The 19,768-nt window shown below is 47.0% G+C and overlaps 1 protein-coding gene across 5 annotated transcripts in view; it reads left to right on the plus strand.

Annotated features, from left to right (window-relative positions):
- The window catches only part of TTC28 (tetratricopeptide repeat domain 28), a 638,834-nt gene that overhangs the window by 512,094 nt on the left and 106,972 nt on the right, over positions 1–19,768 (plus strand). For all 5 annotated transcript variants that reach the window (XM_045459312.1, XM_045459313.1, XM_045459314.1 and 2 more), the window contains 4 exons: positions 9,655–10,996; positions 12,277–12,800; positions 16,339–16,448; positions 18,681–18,810. In XM_045459312.1, the coding sequence (XP_045315268.1) occupies positions 9,655–10,996; positions 12,277–12,800; positions 16,339–16,448; positions 18,681–18,810 (2,106 nt within the window). The remainder of the gene's footprint in view (positions 1–9,654; positions 10,997–12,276; positions 12,801–16,338; positions 16,449–18,680; positions 18,811–19,768) is intronic.

Below are 19,768 nucleotides of genomic sequence, written 5' to 3' on the forward strand. Positions count from 1 at the left end.
TTAAGATTAAACCTCAATTCACTGAAGCCTGTTCAGTGTGGGTTCACGGTCATTTGTTCAAGTTATAGATTTCAGTGGTCTCGCTTGATTCAGGGCTAGAGTTCAGGACATCCAGAGGAATGGATGACTCAGAATCCCTTCAGGAAACTTCTGTTAGTAGGTGTCTTTCCCCTGACACGGATAGTTTGAAACTGTAGGTTATGACAAGGGCTTGGAGGGTTGATATTGGATGGTACGTCCATGAGGATGTGCTAGGGTCTGGTGCAGTAACAACAGCCCACAAATCTCAGTGGTCCAAAACAACAGAGTATTCTGTTCACACCCAGGCTACCACAGGTTCACGTAACACTCGGATACTCCTCACGAATCCGGGCCTGCCACGGCTCCATCTTCCAATAGCAGCAGCGCCATCTGGAACGCGTAGCTTCGGCAGTCAGGCAGGCAGGGGAAGAGAGAGCACGGAATATTGTACTCCAGCTCTTAAGTGCTTCTGTCTGGAAGGAACACATCGCTTCCACTCACATCCCATTGGGCAAAACAAGTCCCTTGGCCATGCCTGAGTTCTTCTGAGTAGGAAATATACATCTGGGTGTAGAAGAGAACCAGAGGAGGGAACATTATAGAGTCTACCACAGATGAGGGGAGAAAGGCAGTTCAAACCAAGCAAATGCGATGGGAAAGTCAGGCATACCAGGTAGGGTGGGACTGAGCCAAAGGGCCAGTGGGGCTGCTGCTTTGGCTGGTGTACCATACAGAAGGAGCATGGGGCAGGAACGGCTGGGTTGATACCGGGTCCACGTAAAGTCTGTAAATGCCATTGTCACTGGTGTGCCCTCTACTCTGTAGGCCAGAGGGACTCTGCAGGTGCTCCCGGGAGGTGGGACTGGCCCAGTTTTCTATGGCTCAGCTCAAGGGAGAAGCAGAACCAGTTATCTCTGCATTTCAGTGATTGAACCCCAGACCTTGAAACAAAAGAAATGTTTGTTTCGTATTGAAACGAACTCCCTGTAACATTCTCTGCATTGTTAACTTATGAGGGTGCTTCCCTCCTCTTATTGTGATTCAGAATGAAAACCAGGCACACTTTGCCTTCTCCAAACAGTGACTAATGGCGGGGCTGCGCCAGGCAGGCCCAGCGTATTTTTCACTCTGCTCCGGGCTTCCTACCAAGTTCTCTCACAGTGGCCAGGCCACAGCCGTTAGGGATGACTGTGCCTAGCACTTCCTACCTCATCATCCATCTCCGGAGCACCCCTCTCCAGCCACCTCCTTTTTAATAGGTTTAATTATTACTTCCCCTACTTCATGGTACAATTAATCTTCCCCACTGCCTCAGGATTTACAGCCGTACAGGCCCCGAGAATTTCCGAGCTGTTCACCTGCAGTCTTGGTTTTAACTCTCTGAGGGAAGTAGGAAGTGGGGCCATGTATGAAGGCAGTGAAATAAGTGTGGGCTCCAGTGCACTCCGGGCTGGCTTCTTGTCACTGTCATTCAGCACACGCCTTTGGGATGGTGGCAAGAGGGGGTGACAGAGGAACTAAACTGTGCCTCTGTTCAGCCTGAGGAGAGCCTTGGGGGCCAGGGGTTGAGCAAATAGGGCCTCTCTGTTTCTCTTTCAGCAGCATTGTATTTCCTGCAAGTTTGGTTGTCAGATGAATGAATTCTGAGGATCTAACGTACAGGGCGGTGGCTGTAGTTAGTCATACCTATTGTAGCTAAGAGAATAATAGATCTTTATGTATTCACACTGCAAAAAAAGGTGATGGATGTGTTAATTAACTTGATTGTGGTAATCATTTCACAGTGAATACGTGTATCAAATCATCACATTCTATCCTTTAAATATATACAGTTTTGTCAATTATACCTCAGGAAAGTGGGGTTAGAAAAAGACAGTTTTCAGTGGAGTCTGTCTGTGGGAGGGAGAGGTGGCGTATGAGGGATTTCCTCAACCTTATTATAGTGGGCTCCTCAGAACTGAAACAGAAGGGGAGGGCTGTTGGCACCTGGGACAGAAGTGCCACTGAACTCAGTGTCACAGAAGACATCCCCAATTGCTGCTGAAGCAAAAGAAGATAACAGGCCCTTAACTTCACTTACCCTTTGGAGGAACAGGAAGAGCCTGGTGGGCTGCATAGAAAAGGTAGACAGATGTAATTAAGATAAATGATGGTGGAAGAGACTCGTGGTGGCCCAAGAGTTCTCCAGAGGTGACGCCCCCACGAGTAATTACATCTGCCTACTCCTCCTGCATTCCTACACCTCTTAGGATTTCCTGTTCTCTGATGTACACCTCTCTGTTTTAGATATGGATTTAGCCAGACCAGCAATTTGTTCTTTTATGGCTGCCACAAGATTGGTTTGCCACAACAGAATCCTAACATTAATGTAGAACGAGTGGGTACAAAATCACGACCGCCTTTCACTGGAAGGCATTCCAGCTTCATTCCAGAAGGGCAGAGGGTGAGAGAACACAGACTCCTGAGTCAGAAGAACCTAGGTCCCAGTATCAGGCCTGTCACTTGGAGCTCTACAGGCCCAAGTGAGTTCTTGAAACTTCTCTGAGACCACAATAGTGACCTCAAAGGTTTGTTTTGAAGCATGAAGGAGATTATCAAGTAGAGGGCCAGGCACTGGTTTTCAGAAGAGCTTACCTACCAGGAACATGCTTGTGGCTAAAATCACATGAGAAGTTAATTTTGAAATTAAGTGCATGTAAAGATTTCTGTACCTTTGCTGTCCTCCAATGGCAAAAATAATGGGCTGGTCTCCAGGCTCATAAATAGTAACCCGAAAATGAGATAAAACATCCAGTTGGTTGCATTTCCAACACAGAGCACTTTGCTCTCATGCCTTCGGTTCCAGCCATCTGTTTACTAGGCAGCTCTGTCCCCTCCTCCCCACTCCAAGCCTGGGGACATTTTAGGTACACTGTGGGAAAACTCTGTGTGGAGGCTTGAGAGGGAGAGGATTCAGGGAGCCAAATGAGCTGGAATAATGGGTGCCGATCTTTTGAAATTCAAGGTAAAACTCAATATTGTGAGCATAAATAAATCACAGCGGCAGGACAAGGCACTGTGTTTTCTCAGTCCTCTCAGCCCAGAGAAGGGATATGGAGGCTGGTATACCCATACACGCTGGTGACCAGCTGATTTCTTTCTCTCGCGAGGTCCCAAAGACAGAAAAAATGAACTTGAATATCCACATCAGGACTTAGCTATGGGGAAGTTTCCTGACCCAAAAGGAACTACAGAAGGATGTGCCAGCACGGATCTCTCTGAACGTCTTGATTATTTGGTTTATCTTTCTGTTATGGAACTTGTCACACCCCCACACACACTCCCACACACGGTAGAGGGGATGGTATAATGAACCCCCATGTACCCATAACCCAGTTATCACCATTTTGCTAATCTGCTTTCATCTATTTTCATAAATGCACCCACACCCACCCACCCACACGTGCTCACTTCTCTCCCCTCCTGGAGTGTTTTTAAAGCATACCACAGCCACTATGTCGTTTCATCTGTGAATACTTCTAGATGTATTTCTTTTTTTTTTTTTTTTTAATTTTTTTTTTCAACGTTTATTTATTTTTGGGACAGAGAGAGACAGAGCATGAACGGGGGAGGGGCAGAGAGAGAGGGAGACACAGAATCGGAAGCAGGCTCCAGGCTCTGAGCCATCAGCCCAGAGCCCGACGCGGGGCTCGAACTCACGGACCGCGAGATCGTGACCTGGCTGAAGTCGGACGCTTAACCGACTGCGCCACCCAGGCGCCCCTCTAGATGTATTTCTAACAGAGGAGAACTTCTCAGCACAGCTGCTGTCCCATCTACCCCTCCCCCCCCCCCCCCCCCCCCCCCCACTCCAGGAGACTGATAACAGTTCCTTTATGCCTCCTGTTTGGAAGCAGATGGGCTGGTACAGCTGAGGGCCCGTGCGCCTAGAGTCCCTCCCTCCACTCTGCCATGGCCTCACTTCCTGTCACTGGGCCTGGGTCACGTCACTCATAACGTCAGCCTGAGGGAGAGCCTCTTCCGGCTCCCCCAGCTCACCATTTCCCTTGAGAATAGCTGGGGCTTTAGCTAGGCTGTGACAGATCCCACCCCGCTGGAAAGCGGTGGGAGAGAACAGATGAGCTCTTAAAGCCCCACTTGGATCACATACTATTCATAAGTAGAGCAATCATATTTTCAGTAAGTGAGAAGAGCACCTCCATTGTTTGTGGAGGCAGGCTGAAGCCCTGCTTCCAGAGAATTCACAAGAGAAAAGGCAGCCAGATGGAAGTCACTGCTGAAACGCTAAATGTTCTAACTGCAGTAGAAATTCTGCTTAGCTCATCCCATACCCCTTGGTCTTAGCTGGTCATGGCTAATCATACAAAGCAGACTGTATTGAGCATTTACTATATCCCAGGCCCTTGTGCTGGCTTGTCTTAAGCATCGTCTCCTGGGCCCTCCCAACAGCTTTTGAAGTAGGTATTCTTAATCCCAGGCAGTGACCATTTCTGATGCCAAGGCAGAGGCCTACCGTGGTGATGTATAAATCCATACGCATGTGTCCTTTCTCCACACGCCCTTGTAGGAACGCGGCTTTGTGAGGATCTTCTGCCCCACTAATCTTCATTTAATCCCCCTCCCCTGCAGCACGTTGTCACCTAGCACACCCCTGCTGACAGGCTCTCTGTAAGTCTTCATCTGAGTGACGGCCCTGGAAAATCAAGCTGTGGTCTCGAAAGGGAAGGAGGATCTGCAGATTATCTCCTCAGCATGTGCAGTCACTCTGCTGGCAGTTCTCAGGGCCGCTTTTATGTTGCCTCAACAAAGAGAACGGCTGCCAAGAGTGTGTAATGTTCTGTTCAGAATTCTCCAGGCTGGCAGAGGCTGCGACAGTAGAAACACAGGGCAAGATGATAAAGTTCCCATTTCAGCCAGGCCCATCGCCTCTTACCCTCACCCATGTCCAGAAGTCTGTTTTTGAGAATCTTCCGATGATTCTCTATAGAGCCTTGGAAGTGGCAGACGAGGAAGAAGGGGAGGAGGAAGGGGAGTGCGCAGGCGAGCTGGCTGGGGGTCAGATCATTTTGCCATCACCAGCAGGCAGTTTCTTTCACAACTCATTGAACCCTGGGTAGCCATTATCATCCCAACTGCTCCCTATTAACTAGGCCAGACTCTTGAGGCCATGCGAGGAAACAGAGAATTCCTTTCCTTTCTGTCTCTGTCTAAATACCGCTGGTACTGCGTTCAGACAGCACACTGCAGGTCACAAAGCTTATTGATACACACTCTTATGATTCTCATACCATTTCTCTGAGATGGTGTAACCTGACCTAAATAAGAAAACAAAAATACCAAAAAGTTTTTAGTTAGGAAAGAAAGGGAAAGGAAGGGAGGGAGGGAGGGAGGGAGGGAGGAAGGAAGGAAGGAAGGAAGGAAGGAAGGAAGGGGAAGGAAGGTTGGTTCAGAGACATCAGTTGACTATTTCAAAGGTACCCAGCCAAATAAGATGGGAGCCATTCCCACTGTGCTTTAAAACACAACTGCTGACTTCAAGTTCTGTGCCTTTTCCATGGTCATGTGCCTTCCAGACACTTAGCCAGTTTCCTGGAGGATGGTGTATGGGGGGACTAGCAAGGGAGACCTGTGTCCTTGGTGGCAGGGAGCATGCAAAACACTCAAGCTTCCTCCACTGCCTCCATTGCCTTCTCTGAAGGGCGCACATGGCTTAACATCTTAACATCATCTTGGAAACCAACTAATGATCATATTGGCTTTAAAAACCATTGCAAAGAAATCTAAAAGCTGTGGGGGAGGGGAGGGATCAATGCAAAGGCTTTGCTGTGGGAGCAAGTGCTCAGAGGGAAATGTGGGCACCCCTGCTGCCCTCCCCAGCTCTGACTCTGTTCCCACCCACGGACTCTTGTCTGGGCAGTTATTTTCACTCTCGTTTCAGAAACGCAGAAGCTGAGGACAGAGGGAGCAAATGATTCATATCCTTGAAGAATTCCCAGCAATTTGAAATCTAAAAAATTTTCTTTTTACGTAAAGGCAGTTTGGGGATACAGGCCAAATTCAGGTCTTTGGAACTGAAATGTTTGTCACTAAGAATTTTTCACCACTAATGGGGTTCTAGGTGATGCTAAGGTATTGCCTCTTGGTTAGCTTAGAGTTTCTAACCTTGAGACAGGTTCTGAAAAACCTGATCCTTCCAGCAAGGATACCGGTGACATCTCCAACCCAGGGAATGACCTGACCCAATCCCCAGGAGTATTACTTTGCTCGATGGATCAGAGCTTTAAAAATACTTTCAGTAATTTTTAAGCCAAGTGTTATGCATTCATCATAGGAAAAAAAAAAACACTTAAAATACAGGTAAGCAAAATGAAAAAATACCTGCAGTTTCACCACCCAGATTATTACTGTTAACATTTAAATAAATTCTATGCTGTATGTGTACATACAAATGTAAGCATGCATGTACACATTAATGTTTTTATTAAAATGTACTGTTTTGTGGCCATATATTCCATTAACATTGTAATTTTTCCATGTTGTTATATAATCTTCTACTTCACCATTTTCTTTTTTTTTTTTTTTTTTTTTTTTTTTTTTTTTTTTTAAATTTTTTTTTTCCAACGTTTATTTATTTTTGGGACAGAGAGAGGCAGAGCATGAACGGGGGAAGGGCAGAGAGAGAGGGAGACACAGAATCGGAAACAGGCTCCAGGCTCTGAGCCATCAGCCCAGAGCCCGACGCGGGGCTCGAACTCACGGACCGCGAGATCGTGACCTGGCTGAAGTCGGACGCTTAACCGACTGCGCCACCCAGGCGCCCCCCACCATTTTCTTTTAAATTTTATTTTAGAGAGAGTGAATGGGGGAGAGGGGCAGAGAGAGAGAGAATGAGAATCTTAAGCAGGCTCCACGCTCAGGGAAGAGCCCACCATGGGGCTTGATCCCACAACCCTGAGATCATGACCTGAGCCAAAATCAAGAGTCAGACAGACAAGGAGAGCCACCCAGGTGCCCCACCATTTTTTTTTTAAAATTAGGTTTCATTTGTTCTAGGGCAAACTCAAAAGGTTTTTTTCCTACTTCATCATTAAAAAAAATTTTTTTAATGTTTACTTTTGAGAGAGAGAGAGAGAGAGAACGAATGGGGGAGGGGCAGAGAGAGAGGGAAACACAGAATCCAACGCAGGGTCCAGGCTCTGAGCTGTCAGTATGGAACCCAACACAGGGCTCAAGCCCACAAACTTCAAGATCATGACCTGAGCTGAAGTCAGACACTTAACTGATAAGCCACCCAGGCACCACCCCCCCTTCACCATCTTTAATGGCACTATGTTATTCCATTATATAGAAGACCATGATTTACCGAGTTTTTTTTTTCCTAATAAAATTTATTGTCAAGTTAGCTAACATACATTATATGCAATGTGCTCTTGGTTTGGGGGATAGATTGGGTTATTTTTAAATTGGGAAATATTTTACACTCATAAGAAAATGCACAGACTAATTAACCATAATTTGTTTAATCTCTACCACCTTGAGGATTTCCTTTCCAGGAAGCCTATTTTCAGCCTAATTTCAGTTACTAATATTTGAATTTCAGTCTGCAGTTTATAGTGCCCTTGCACATACATTATTTCATCTGATCCTTACCACTGGCCTCTAAGATTGGCATCGAGATTATTATTTTCCTCACTTTATAGATGAACTATGAAAAGCTCAGAGAGGCTAAATGATTTATCCAGTATCCTGAGTCTAGTTAACATCAAAGAGCAGGCTGGGCCCAGAGGTAGACACAACTCCTATGGAGGGGCAGACCTCTACCCCAGGCAGGAGAGGACATTGGCCAGAAGGGCAGCCCTCATGCGCTCCTCTCTCTCCACCTCGCCTCAGCGTTTCTGATGTGTGCTGACATTATTTGTTTCCTGACTGTCCCCCTTATACACCCTGTGTGCTCTCTGAGGGCAACCTTGTGTCTGGTTTCACTGTCTGCCCCCTCTGCCTACCACAAGGCTTAGCACGCGGTAAATCCCGGCCCAGCGCGTGAGCGAGTGAATGAAATGTGTCACAGAGATAAGCAAATTGTGGGGGCTGCATTTTGACAACTTTCTTTCTCGGCGTGTCTATTTTCAGTTCAGACGTTTAACAAGGACCCAGCTTGGTGTTTTTGTGTTTTTGTACTTCTGCAGGTTTAGGTGTGTGAAAAAGTCACACACTAAGTCATGGAAGAGTGTGTTCAAAGCCAAGGGCAAGGAGAAACCTGTTTGTGTACTAGATTCTCTCCATCTTTTCCAGTGCCCCCCCCCCCCACCTCACCCCAGGCCCCACTGGGATGAACCAGGCTCTGCTTAAAGGTGCCTGCCAAGTTACTTTGATGATATCCCTCCTTTGGAACTACTTTATATTTTTTATATTGATGATCTATCCCATTTTGAACTGCTTGTAGAAACAATAGCTTAGCAGCTATAGCATAGTTTATGAGGGTTGTTTAAAGTGCTGTTATTATCGACTGTAAAAGCTATAGACAGAATTACAAGAAATTTTGGAACAAAAAAATCATTCAAATGCCATCACCTCACAAGGCGACAGTTTCCATTTTTGCATAATCCCCTCAAGGTCCTGTCTATGTGCGCACATTTATTTTCCTAGATGTTGTCACAGGGAGCGTGTGGCATTGTTTTCTGCTTTTTCCACTTATTAGCGGAAGAACCTTTTCCCCCCGTTTTTCTACATAGACTTCATAATTATCTTTTAATGACTTTATAATCCTCTGTCGAGTTGATACACCAAAATGTACTTCCACAGCCCCCCAGTGTTGGCTGTTTCAGATGTTTCTGATTTCCCACTAATCTATAAATGCTGTAGTGAAGATTGTTATGTGAATAGCTTTTGCATTTGTCAAGTGATTTCCTGTGAATATATTCCCCGGAGTAGGATTGCGGGGTCTGAGCAGGACCGTGTTTGTGGCTCTTGTCATCGCGCTCCTGTACGGTCTCTTCTCCTTGATGTCCAGCCAGTGATGTGTTTACCAATTTCGGGGCAATCTCCTCAGTATAGGGTGGTTCCTAAGTTTTTTGTTTGCTAATTAAGTTGAAGGAAAATGGTATTGCAGGATGGCTTTATTTTGCATTTCTTTGATTATTAAAAGAAATTAGCATTTTCCCCTGTGGTTACTCTTTGTATTTCTTATATGTGAGTTGTCTGCTCACACTTACTATTCTTTGCCTGTTTCAGTAAATTAGGGTTTTGATTTTTTTTTTAATCAAACCAAGTGAAATCTTTATACACAATAGCTATTGGGTTTTGTCATGTACGTTTCACATATATTCCAGCATTGTGTTTGGCTTTAAATTTTAGATATTTATTTCAGTACAGAACTTCTTAATTTTGTAATCAAATGTGTCCTTTTTGTTTGTTTTTTTGTTTTTGGTTTTGTTTTCCTGTTGCTTCAAAGCTTAGAAAGCTATCTCCCCTCTGGAGAGCTGATAAATATTTAATGCTACCTTCTGTTACTTTAAATTCTCTAATTCATCTGGATTGTATTTGAGTATAAATTGAGTTGCGAATGACATTTTTTTCCCCAAATTGCTCATCAGTTATTCTAACCTCTTTCTATTCCTTTATTCTCTTTCTCAGGAATCATACACCAGATGAAAGGAGATTATGATACTGCACTGAAACTCCACAAGACCCACCTGTGCATCGCCCAGGAGCTGAGTGACTACGCTGCCCAGGGCCGTGCCTATGGGAACATGGGTAATGCCTACAGTGCTCTGGGCATGTACGACCAGGCTGTCAAGTACCACCGGCAGGAGCTGCAGATCTCCATGGAAGTGAATGACCGTGCCTCCCAGGCATCCACACACGGGAACCTGGCTGTGGCTTACCAGGCCCTGGGTGCCCATGACCGGGCCCTGCAACATTATCAGAACCACCTGAACATTGCTCGGGAGCTTCGTGACATCCAGAGCGAGGCCCGGGCCCTCAGCAACCTGGGCAACTTCCACTGCTCTCGGGGGGAGTATGTCCAGGCCGCCCCCTATTATGAACAGTACCTGCGTCTCACTCCCGACCTTCAAGACATGGAAGGAGAAGGGAAGGTCTGCCACAATCTCGGCTATGCCCATTACTGCCTTGGAAATTACCAGGAGGCGGTAAAGTACTATGAGCAGGATCTGGCGCTGGCCAAAGACCTTCACGACAAATTGAGCCAGGCGAAAGCTTACTGCAACTTGGGCCTAGCCTTCAAGGCTCTGCTGAACTTCAGCAAAGCTGAAGAGTGTCAAAAGTACCTACTGTCCCTCGCCCAGTCCCTGAATAATTCCCAGGCTAAATTTCGAGCCCTAGGGAACCTGGGTGATATATTCATCTGTAAAAAAGATATAAACGGTGCAATAAAATTCTATGAGCAGCAGCTGGGCTTAGCTCACCATGTAAAGGACAGAAGACTGGAAGCCAGTGCGTATGCAGCACTGGGCACGGCGTACCGCATGATCCAGAAACACGACAAGGCCTTGGGTTATCACACGCAGGAACTAGAGGTCTATCAGGAGCTGAGCGATTTGCCGGGGGAGTGCAGAGCTCACGGGCACCTGGCTGCTGTCTACATGGCCCTGGGGAAATACACAATGGCGTTCAAGTGTTACGAAGAGCAGCTGGATCTAGGGCAGAAGCTGAAGGACCCCAGTCTGGAAGCCCAGGTCTATGGCAACATGGGCATCACAAAGATGAACATGAATGTGATGGAAGAAGCCATCGGCTACTTCGAGCAGCAGCTGGCCATGCTGCAGCAGCTAAGTGGAAATGAGTCTGTGCTCGACAGGGGCCGGGCCTACGGCAACCTGGGAGATTGCTACGAGGCCCTGGGTGACTATGAGGAAGCTATCAAGTACTACGAGCAGTATCTGTCTGTTGCCCAGAGTCTTAATCGCATGCAAGACCAAGCCAAGGCTTACCGGGGGCTAGGAAATGGACACAGGTAAAAATGACAGGGGACGAATGTGGTCGATGACACGCACAAAGAGCATCTGTGGCAGTAATGGCAACTTAAGTCTGCATGACAGCTTGTTAACTACAAAGCATTTTCATACGTGTCTTATTTGGCTCCTCCGATAATTTTGTGAATGTAGCAGGGATGTTATTACCCTTATGGAGGAAGAAACTAAGGCCCAGAGAGGTTGGGTCAACGTCCAAGATTGCACAGCTTAGAAAGGACAACCCGGAGTCGAACCCAGGGCTGTCTGACCCAAAATGCAGTGCTTTTTTGACTGCATTCATAGTGAGCAGGATAAAAGGGATAATGGGAACAGGAAAGGTGAATGCATCCATTCAACTGACGTTTACCGAAGGCCTCTCACATTATACGAATTTGTGTTTATTAACATAACATCTATCCCCACCAATTACTAGGACTCCCACTTTATTGCTTTTAGGGAAAGTCATCTGAGGATGGCAGGAGTGAGTAAACATATGCTATCATCATCATGCCAGGCACCTCGCAGTGATATCTTGCTTAATATTTATGGCAGTCCTGTATTACTCTACACTTACTATGATCTGCTTTGGGATGTGGGATTTACTATCATCCAGAAACGGAGGCTCGGGGAAAGGAATTCATGTGCCCCACACAACTGGCTTGGTCTGCCGCCAACATCCATGCTCTTCCCAGCCTTATCATGTCATCTCTTAGCAGCACAAAAAAGACACACTGTTGGCCAAGGTGATGCTTTCCTTCTGAATGTGGGGAACCCAAGAAGGTGTCTGTGTCTGCAGAATTTACGGCCCTTCCAGATCAGCAGGGGATTAGGGCTCCTGGAGTGGAGGAAGGGCAAGGGTCAAACTAAATCATCACCCACAGAGTGCTCTGAGGAGCTCAGGGTGAAAGATTTATAGCCATTGTAAAGTGATTTCAAAAACATAGTCTAAGCGGTAGTGGAAATTGGGAGGCCCAAAGAACCAAACAGTTCACTTGCTATCATTGTGCCTATTAATATATTTTATGTTTCCTCTGGGGTGTATATCCCATTGAATCTCAAGCTCTTGGGAAGGTCACTAAGAGATGACTTTTGAATTGCTTTCCAGATTATGAAATTCCCCTGTATCTCACTCTAAGGGCACATGATAGATTCTAGCTAGAAGAGGAGTTAAGAGCTTCTATAGTAAGTGACAGTGACAAATGCTTTTCATTTTCTCAGGGGCTTTAGCATGTCTGCACCTGCACAAAATAATATCATTGCTTTTCTGTCTACATCCCCACAGGGCAATGGGGAGCTTGCAGCAGGCCCTCGTGTGCTTTGAAAAGAGGCTCGTGGTCGCCCATGAGCTCGGGGAGGCCTTTAATAAAGCCCAGGCCTATGGAGAGCTAGGAAGTCTGCACAGCCAATTAGGGAATTACGAACAAGCCATTTCCTGCCTGGAACGCCAACTGAACATTGCTAGAGAGATGAAAGATCGAGCGCTGGAAAGTGACGCGGCCTGTGGCCTCGGTGGCGTTTACCAGCAGATGGGGGAGTATGATACAGCCCTGCAGTACCACCAGCTTGACCTGCAGATAGCAGAGGAAACCAATAACCCCACGTGCCAGGGGCGAGCCTACGGGAACCTGGGCCTGACATACGAATCCCTGGGCACCTTCGAGAGGGCTGTGGTCTATCAAGAACAGCACTTGAGCATCGCGGCACAGATGAACGACCTGGTGGCCAAGACGGTGTCATATAGCAGCCTTGGGAGGACCCATCATGCCTTGCAGAACTATTCCCAGGCAGTAATGTACTTACAGGAAGGTGAGTGAAAAGGTCTGCGGTGGCCTCTCGGTGTACTCTGAGATCGAGTTCAGAGTCTACTCGGAAGGAAGGGTACACAGTTTGAGTGACCGCCTCTGCTTGGAGTGAGGAGCTCAGAGGCCGTATCATTAGTTCAACCCCAAACCGCGGTGCCCCCCCGGGTGTTCCTTAACAGCACAAAGGCGTTCCGTTGCCCAGAACATGTTACCTGGGTTGTGTAACACTGGTAGCCAGCTGCCCAAGGAGCTGATGCCCTCTCTGCTCTTCAGAGCCCTTACCCTTGAGAGCAAACAACACTTTCCCATACAAGAGGAATCGTGTAAGATTTAGTCATGTGAAATTTAAGGGCCTGAATCCTAGGAAAAGACCCATCTGTTGCAAGCCCTGTTGTCCTTCTAGAAAATACATAAACTGTAACAAAACTGTATAGAAGTCAATTTTGATGTGGCAGCTGAGATGTAATCCAGTCTGAGGGTCACTCCAGCAGTTGGCCAGGCTTCCTTCCCAGTGTATATTGTCCACAGTGCTTGAGCTGGTGCTGTGGCAGCCTTGTGCCTGGCACAAGTGACAGAAAGTGATTGCCCCTGCCACGGCCTTCTCTTCCTCCTCCTTCCCTTCCCCCTCCACCACTCCCAACCCCCACCCCCGCCTCTGCTGCTGTCAGGTTCCACGCAGCTACTACTCGGGGAAGCACTTCCCCTCACACGGGCACATAACATCTTCCCATCCTGGGCGGGAAAAATGGCAGATACGATGTTCTTGGCTCACTAGTCAAAGGAAAATAGTTGCCGACTTGAAGTAAAAACTCTCATTTATAGTTTCTAGGGCTCTTCGCATATATAGTCTCTTTAATCAGATTTAATTCTCACAGTAACCTTGGGAGGTGTGTCTTTATTCGCATTCACAGCCAAATGACCTGAGAGAGTCCAGTGGCTTGGTCCTGACCATACAGTCAGTCTGGGGTGTAATGGGGCCCAGCCCAAGGTTTCTAAGCCCGGGAACTACACAAGACCCTGTGTGGAGTTGTTTCTAACCTCCCAAGCCTCCTTGGGGAGGCTGGAGCAGTCAAATATTCCCCCTTACTCCTGAGCCCCAGCTGGGAAGCCAGGAGCGAGGGAAGCAGGAACAAAGTGGAGAATGGGCCAGGAGCTGACGGTTTGCTGTCATCCTCTGCGCAGACCAGGGATTGCTCTGGCCTGCAGGCTGAGAGGTTACCGAGAGGCTGGGAGCCACTTCCCAGACCTTCTCTGGCTCCCACTCAATGGCAGCTCTGCCTCAATGCATTAAATATGAGAGTTGGCTTTTGGTTTTCCGAAACTTGACTGTGGTAAAATTCCAACAGACTGGGGGCGATTTGCAGTCGAATTTGGGAAAACTATTAAATTCAGACCCAGCATATGACAACCTCTCAGCTGTGTTCTTTTGTACTTCCTGAAATATTGTTTCCATAAAGCAGCTGCTTTTGCCCAAGACCTTGTAACATAATTCTATATTTATGGAAAACTCTCAATTTCATTTTTATTGTTTCTTGTAATTTTAAGTCTTGCAGAGATCTAAATTCTTTTTGTGGCATCTCCCTGGTGTCTGTTCCATGGATGTGCTCCACCAGAGAGCCTGGTGTGTCCCCTGAGCCAAGTTAGATGCCTCTTCTCATGAGCTGTTACAGGTGCGGACACCTGGGAGGCCCTTTCTGAGAGCTCTGAGTCACGTCTGCAACATCTTGCACTGGGGGAACGGTTCAGTCAGAGACCACCTTGGCACTGTCTCCCTCTCTGGCTTTCGGAGAGGGCTGTGAGTCAGTGTCACCTTGCCCAGTGCACCAGAACCTCCCAGGTGGGGCCTGCTCTGAGATTTCTGTATAAGTGCTCCAGGTGATTTGTATAGACATCCCTGGTTAAAGCCACTGGTCTTGTCCAGCTTTCTCTCTTTTTGCAAATGAAGAAAGAAGCCTAGAGCGATTCAGTGACTTGTGCAGAGTTACATGCAGCTAGTTCCTAGCAAACCAGACTTCAGGGATGCTGGACGGGTGGGTTAGATTCCTAAGAGGCAGAGGCAGATAGGAACAGGCAGGACAGGTACTATGTCTGCCTAGTAGTGGTTTTTAGTTCTTCATTGTTGAACCTGACTTTGGGCTGGAGTGTGTCCGACATGAGGAGATCCAGTGGGGAAAAAAGTCCTTGCTCACAGAGAACTTTCTAGGGAGGCTAGCTACCTCAATGAATTTTACTTCCGACTCATAGACCCAGATCTAGCAGGGATAGTCATATTGAAGAATGAATATGGTCAGCATGTTGAAGATTAAAACAACCAGTGTTCCCCTGGTTGTCACCAAGAACCATCTTCTTCCATCTGTGTTCCTATTCTAGGAAGTATTTTAAAATGTGAATAATTTCCAAGTATTATTTTTGTTACCCAGTGACATGATTTAAACGTAATGTGGTGCTTCTAAGTTTTCTGAGTTATGTGCATTTTGAAATGCATACATTTTATGAGCGGGAACCTGAATATCACTTCTATTATCATCTCAACTGACTCCGTTCCTTTTCAAAAGTCAGAAATTGCATGGGCCCAGCATGCTCAGAGGCAGGCTCCCATGCACTCTAAATTAGATTCAAAAAAGGAAGTCCTTCCTTTGTGTGTATAGCTGTAGCGTGGGAGCCTTCATGGTGTCTTCTGCACAAGGGAACTCCTGCGTACAGAGGGCCAAATCATGAGGACAAAGCCATCCTGAGAACCACTTAGTGGCCAGTACAATAAATGGTTGCCCTCAGATTTGGCTCCCACAAAGCCCTGGAGGTGGCTGGTGTCCTGGAAGCCAGAAGCTTGCTGTAGGTAAGTGACCCAAACTGCAGGTATCCCTCTGAAGGCCATTAGAATGAGGACAGTCTCATTTAAGGCTTTCAACTCAGAATAGCACTTGTTCTGCAACCCTGCTGGGGCACATCAAAGTCTCAGCCTTAAAGGAAAAACAGATTGGACATGAAATGCATCAGCAGCATCAGTAACAGAAGGCAGGGTCAGACTGTGTGAGCATTCTGCTTTGGGGAGAACATCAGATGTGTCTCCCATAAACACTGACTGGATGCTATGTACGTGAGATAGGAAGAAGTATTAGCTTGGCTTCTGCACTTGACTATGGAACTGTCAGGAAAAAGCCTTTGCCTGCCAAAGAATTAAGTTAGATAAATTTATAGGCCAGGAGTTTTCATTTGCAAAGCTGAGGATTTCACATCTGGGAGGGGGCCAGGTTAGGTTCACTCATTTCACTGTTTCTGCCTGCCCTGCAAACCTGTTTCCTGCTGAGACCCATCACCTGAGCTCTTGCCGGGGCATCTTGGAGTGTCCTGGAAAGGTCGCTACCAACACAGAATCTGAAGAGAATGCTTACTCTGCCTTGGCTGATTGTACTTTTGTCCTGCAATTTATTTAGCTGTGTTGTTAGCATTCTTTATACCCACCTGAGGCAGAATGCCCTGCCAGGACTCCTGGGCAGGGTGGAATTGTCTTTTATGTGTCCTTAAAATTTCTCTGATTTCAGGTTTAAGGTTAGCTGAGCAACTGGGGCGAAGAGAAGATGAAGCCAAAATTCGCCACGGTCTTGGTCTGTCCCTTTGGGCTAGTGGGAATCTGGAGGAAGCCCAACACCAGGTGAGTGGAGAAACACCTGTCCCAGATGGATTTTGTTTCCAGAAGCACGGAAGACCTTGGGATTACTGTCCTGGTAGTGATGACATTTGCTGGAAGGTGCTATAACCTCTACCCTTGGGTCAATGTATAGGATCTCCGGCCCAGAAGTGTTGAACCACAGTGAAGATTCTTACTCACTTGTATGATAGATTTCTCAATGATTTCTTTGGAATTCCTATATTATGTGCTACTGTTCCTCATTAAACCGTAATATGAAATTACATGCATTTTATGACAGAAGTAATTCAGGAATTTGTGCCTTGGCATCCTAGAATGTTATGGTATTTTACTTTACTTTTTAAACTATTTTTTTAATTTTTTTATGTTTATTTATTTATGACAGAGAGAGACAGAGCATGAGTGGGGGAGGGGCAAAGAGAGAGGGAGACACAGAATCCGAAGCAGGCTCCAGGATCCGAGCTATCAGCACAGAGCCCGATGTGGGGCTTGAACTCACAGACCGTGAGATCATGACCTGAGCCGAAGTCGGACGCTTAACCGACTGAGCCACCCAGGCACCCCTTTACTTTTTAAACTATTAAAGGCAGTTTAAAGAATTAATTATTTCCTTGTTTTAAAAATTAAAACTTATACTGCTATAACGATTTTCAATTTTTCAAGTACAGTCACTCACTGAATTTATTCTTCACATAACCCTGTGAGGTAAAATGACGACCATCCCATTTATAGAAAAGAATCTGAGGCTCCAGGTCTTGCCCAAAGTCACATAATTAATTAGTGGTAGAGTTGGGGATACTAAGTCTAAGTCTCTTAGTCTTGGAATTCTTTCCATTAAAAAAATTTTTTTTAATGTTTATTTTTTAGAAGGGGGGGAACCACGAGTGGGGGAGGGGCAAAGAGAGTTGGGGAGACACAGAATCCAAAGCAGGCTCAAGGCTCTGAGCTCCCAGCACAGAGCCTGACGTAGGGCTCGAACTCTAGCCGCGAGATCATGACCTGAGCCAAATTCTTTCCATTTTTTAAATTTGCATGAACTTAAAATTCTATGCTGTTTCCAGCATATAAATATTAGAGAAAAGTCTTGGGGCACCTGGGTGGCTCAGTCAGTTGAGTGTCCGACTTTGGCTCAGGTCATGATCTCGCAGTTAATGAGCTCCAGTCCTGCATCAGGCTCTGTGCTGACATCTCAGAGCCTGGAGCCTGCTTCGGATTCTGTGTCTCCCTCTCTCTCTGCTCCTCCCCTGCTTTCTCTCTCTCTCTCTCTCTCTCTCTCTCTCTCTCTCTCTCTAAAAGAAATAAACATTAAAAAGAGAGAAAAGTCTTGTAGTCTCATTGGTGGAGAAACCACTTAAAGCAGCAGGACAGTGTCTTTTTTTTTTTTTTAAGTTTTTTATTTATTGAGAGAGAGAGTGAACGAGCACGTGCATGCAGAGGGGCAGAGAGAAAGAGGGAGACACAGAATCCCAGACAGGCTCCATGCCGACAGTACAGAGCCTGATGTGGGGCTTGATTTCATGAACCATGAGATTGTGACCTGAGCGGAAATCAAGAGCCAGCTGCTTAACCGACTGAACCACCCAGGCGCCCCAGCAGGATGGTGTCTTTTTAGGAGCGTCAAGCATCTGGTCCTGCGGGTGTCCCTGTGATCGGGTGTGGCTCTGGAGGTGTTTGTCCAGGGAAGACCTGACCCTGGTCACTGTTGTGGAGGGTGGTGTTTGATTCGGCTGAACTGCCAGCAAAAAGCTGTCCTCCTCCTGAAAGTGTGGCTGCCTTAGCTCATTTCCCCCAGCCTCGGCCATTTCCAGCCTGCCTGCTCCCCACTTGTTCTCATTCCAGTCCTTGGGCTCCCTGAGGCCTTGGTGGTAAATTACGGCCGCTTGATGACAAGGGGAGAGGCCTTTTGTTTGTTTTAATCCAAATCAGCACTTGACTAGATTCATAGCTGGGTTTTTTCCTCCCCCACAACTTTCACACTGTACGTCCATAACCTTTGTTTTTTAGATCCCCTATTCTAATTGAGCACATAAACTATAATTTATGTGGTGTGATCTGATTGATGCCTTTTCAGGTTCACGAGGACCTAACTGGAAATAAAGATTCATCCTTTGAAACCTTCTAAAAAATCGTTTTTACGTTGTGCACCAAGTCATGTGCAGAAGTTGTCTCTGGTCAGTGGACAGCTGGACGGTGGTTTCCAGGGAGTGACTAACGTTCTCTGTGTCCTGCTTGCAGCTCTACAGGGCATCGGCCTTGTTTGAAACAATCCGGCATGAGGCGCAGCTGAGCACGGACTACAAACTGTCCCTCTTTGACCTGCAGACTTCCTCCTACCAGGCCTTGCAGCGGGTGCTCGTCAGCCTCGGTGAGAGCGGCTGGGGTTCCCGCTTCGTGCATGTGCACCTGTGTGTCTGAGTCGTTCGGCGACAGCTGTGACCAAATACGATCTGTTGTTACGACAGACAGTGAAGTCACAGCTGCAACCCAGTCATTGAACCTTTGTTCGTCTCATTCAACAAATATCTGTGGGGCGCCTACTATGTGTGGGCTGTGTGCCGGCCCTGGGGGCCTGGTTCCTGACCTGAAGAAGCAGTTAGCCCGTTGAAAGGCAGAAGTCAGTGAGTCCGTATGGTGTGACTAGAGCGAGGGTAAAAGAAACTCGGGTGCTGTGAGAACAAAGCATTTTGGCGGACAGACCCAGGAGCTAGAGAAAGTGTCCTGGGGATAGAGATGCTTGAGCCAGGCGTTACCCCCTCAGGTTCCCTCTCACCGTTAATACCTGGGGGGAGTACCTGAGGAGATGCCTGGCCTCTTCCCTGTCTCCTCTGCCACACAGCTTTTACTTTGCTGTCAAGTGAATGTCTTTACCATTTCGGTCTGCCCTCCGGGCTGGGGTGTGGTCAGGGGTAATTCTCCCGGGCCTGGGCGCTGCATCGCACTGGGGCAGCATGTATCTCCCTCACCGGCGCCTGAACAGTCGCCTCTTCCCGCTCCCCTGCCCTCTGCCTCTTCTCAGGCCTGTCCGGCTCTGCAGACCGTTTCCCCAAACCCAGAACTCGGGTGGAGGAGGTATTCGGCAGAACTGACAAGGTCTTGGAGGTTGGATGTCGAGGCCTCGTCAGTAACCTGGCCTCTGCTGCGTGTCTGTGAATGCTCAGAACTTCCCCTTGAAAAACGTATCTATTAAATGTGCTCATTGCCTGGGATTACAATTTATTATCTATTATAATCACAGTGTTAAGTCTGCCTAACACTTTGGGGCCGATTTTCCAATGTGCACAGAAATCATCCCTGCTGTTCCAGTTAATAACTTAATAGGGTAA

The sequence above is a fragment of the Leopardus geoffroyi genome, chromosome D3, assembly GCF_018350155.1.
Source record: "Leopardus geoffroyi isolate Oge1 chromosome D3, O.geoffroyi_Oge1_pat1.0, whole genome shotgun sequence".
NCBI lineage: Eukaryota > Metazoa > Chordata > Mammalia > Carnivora > Felidae > Leopardus > Leopardus geoffroyi.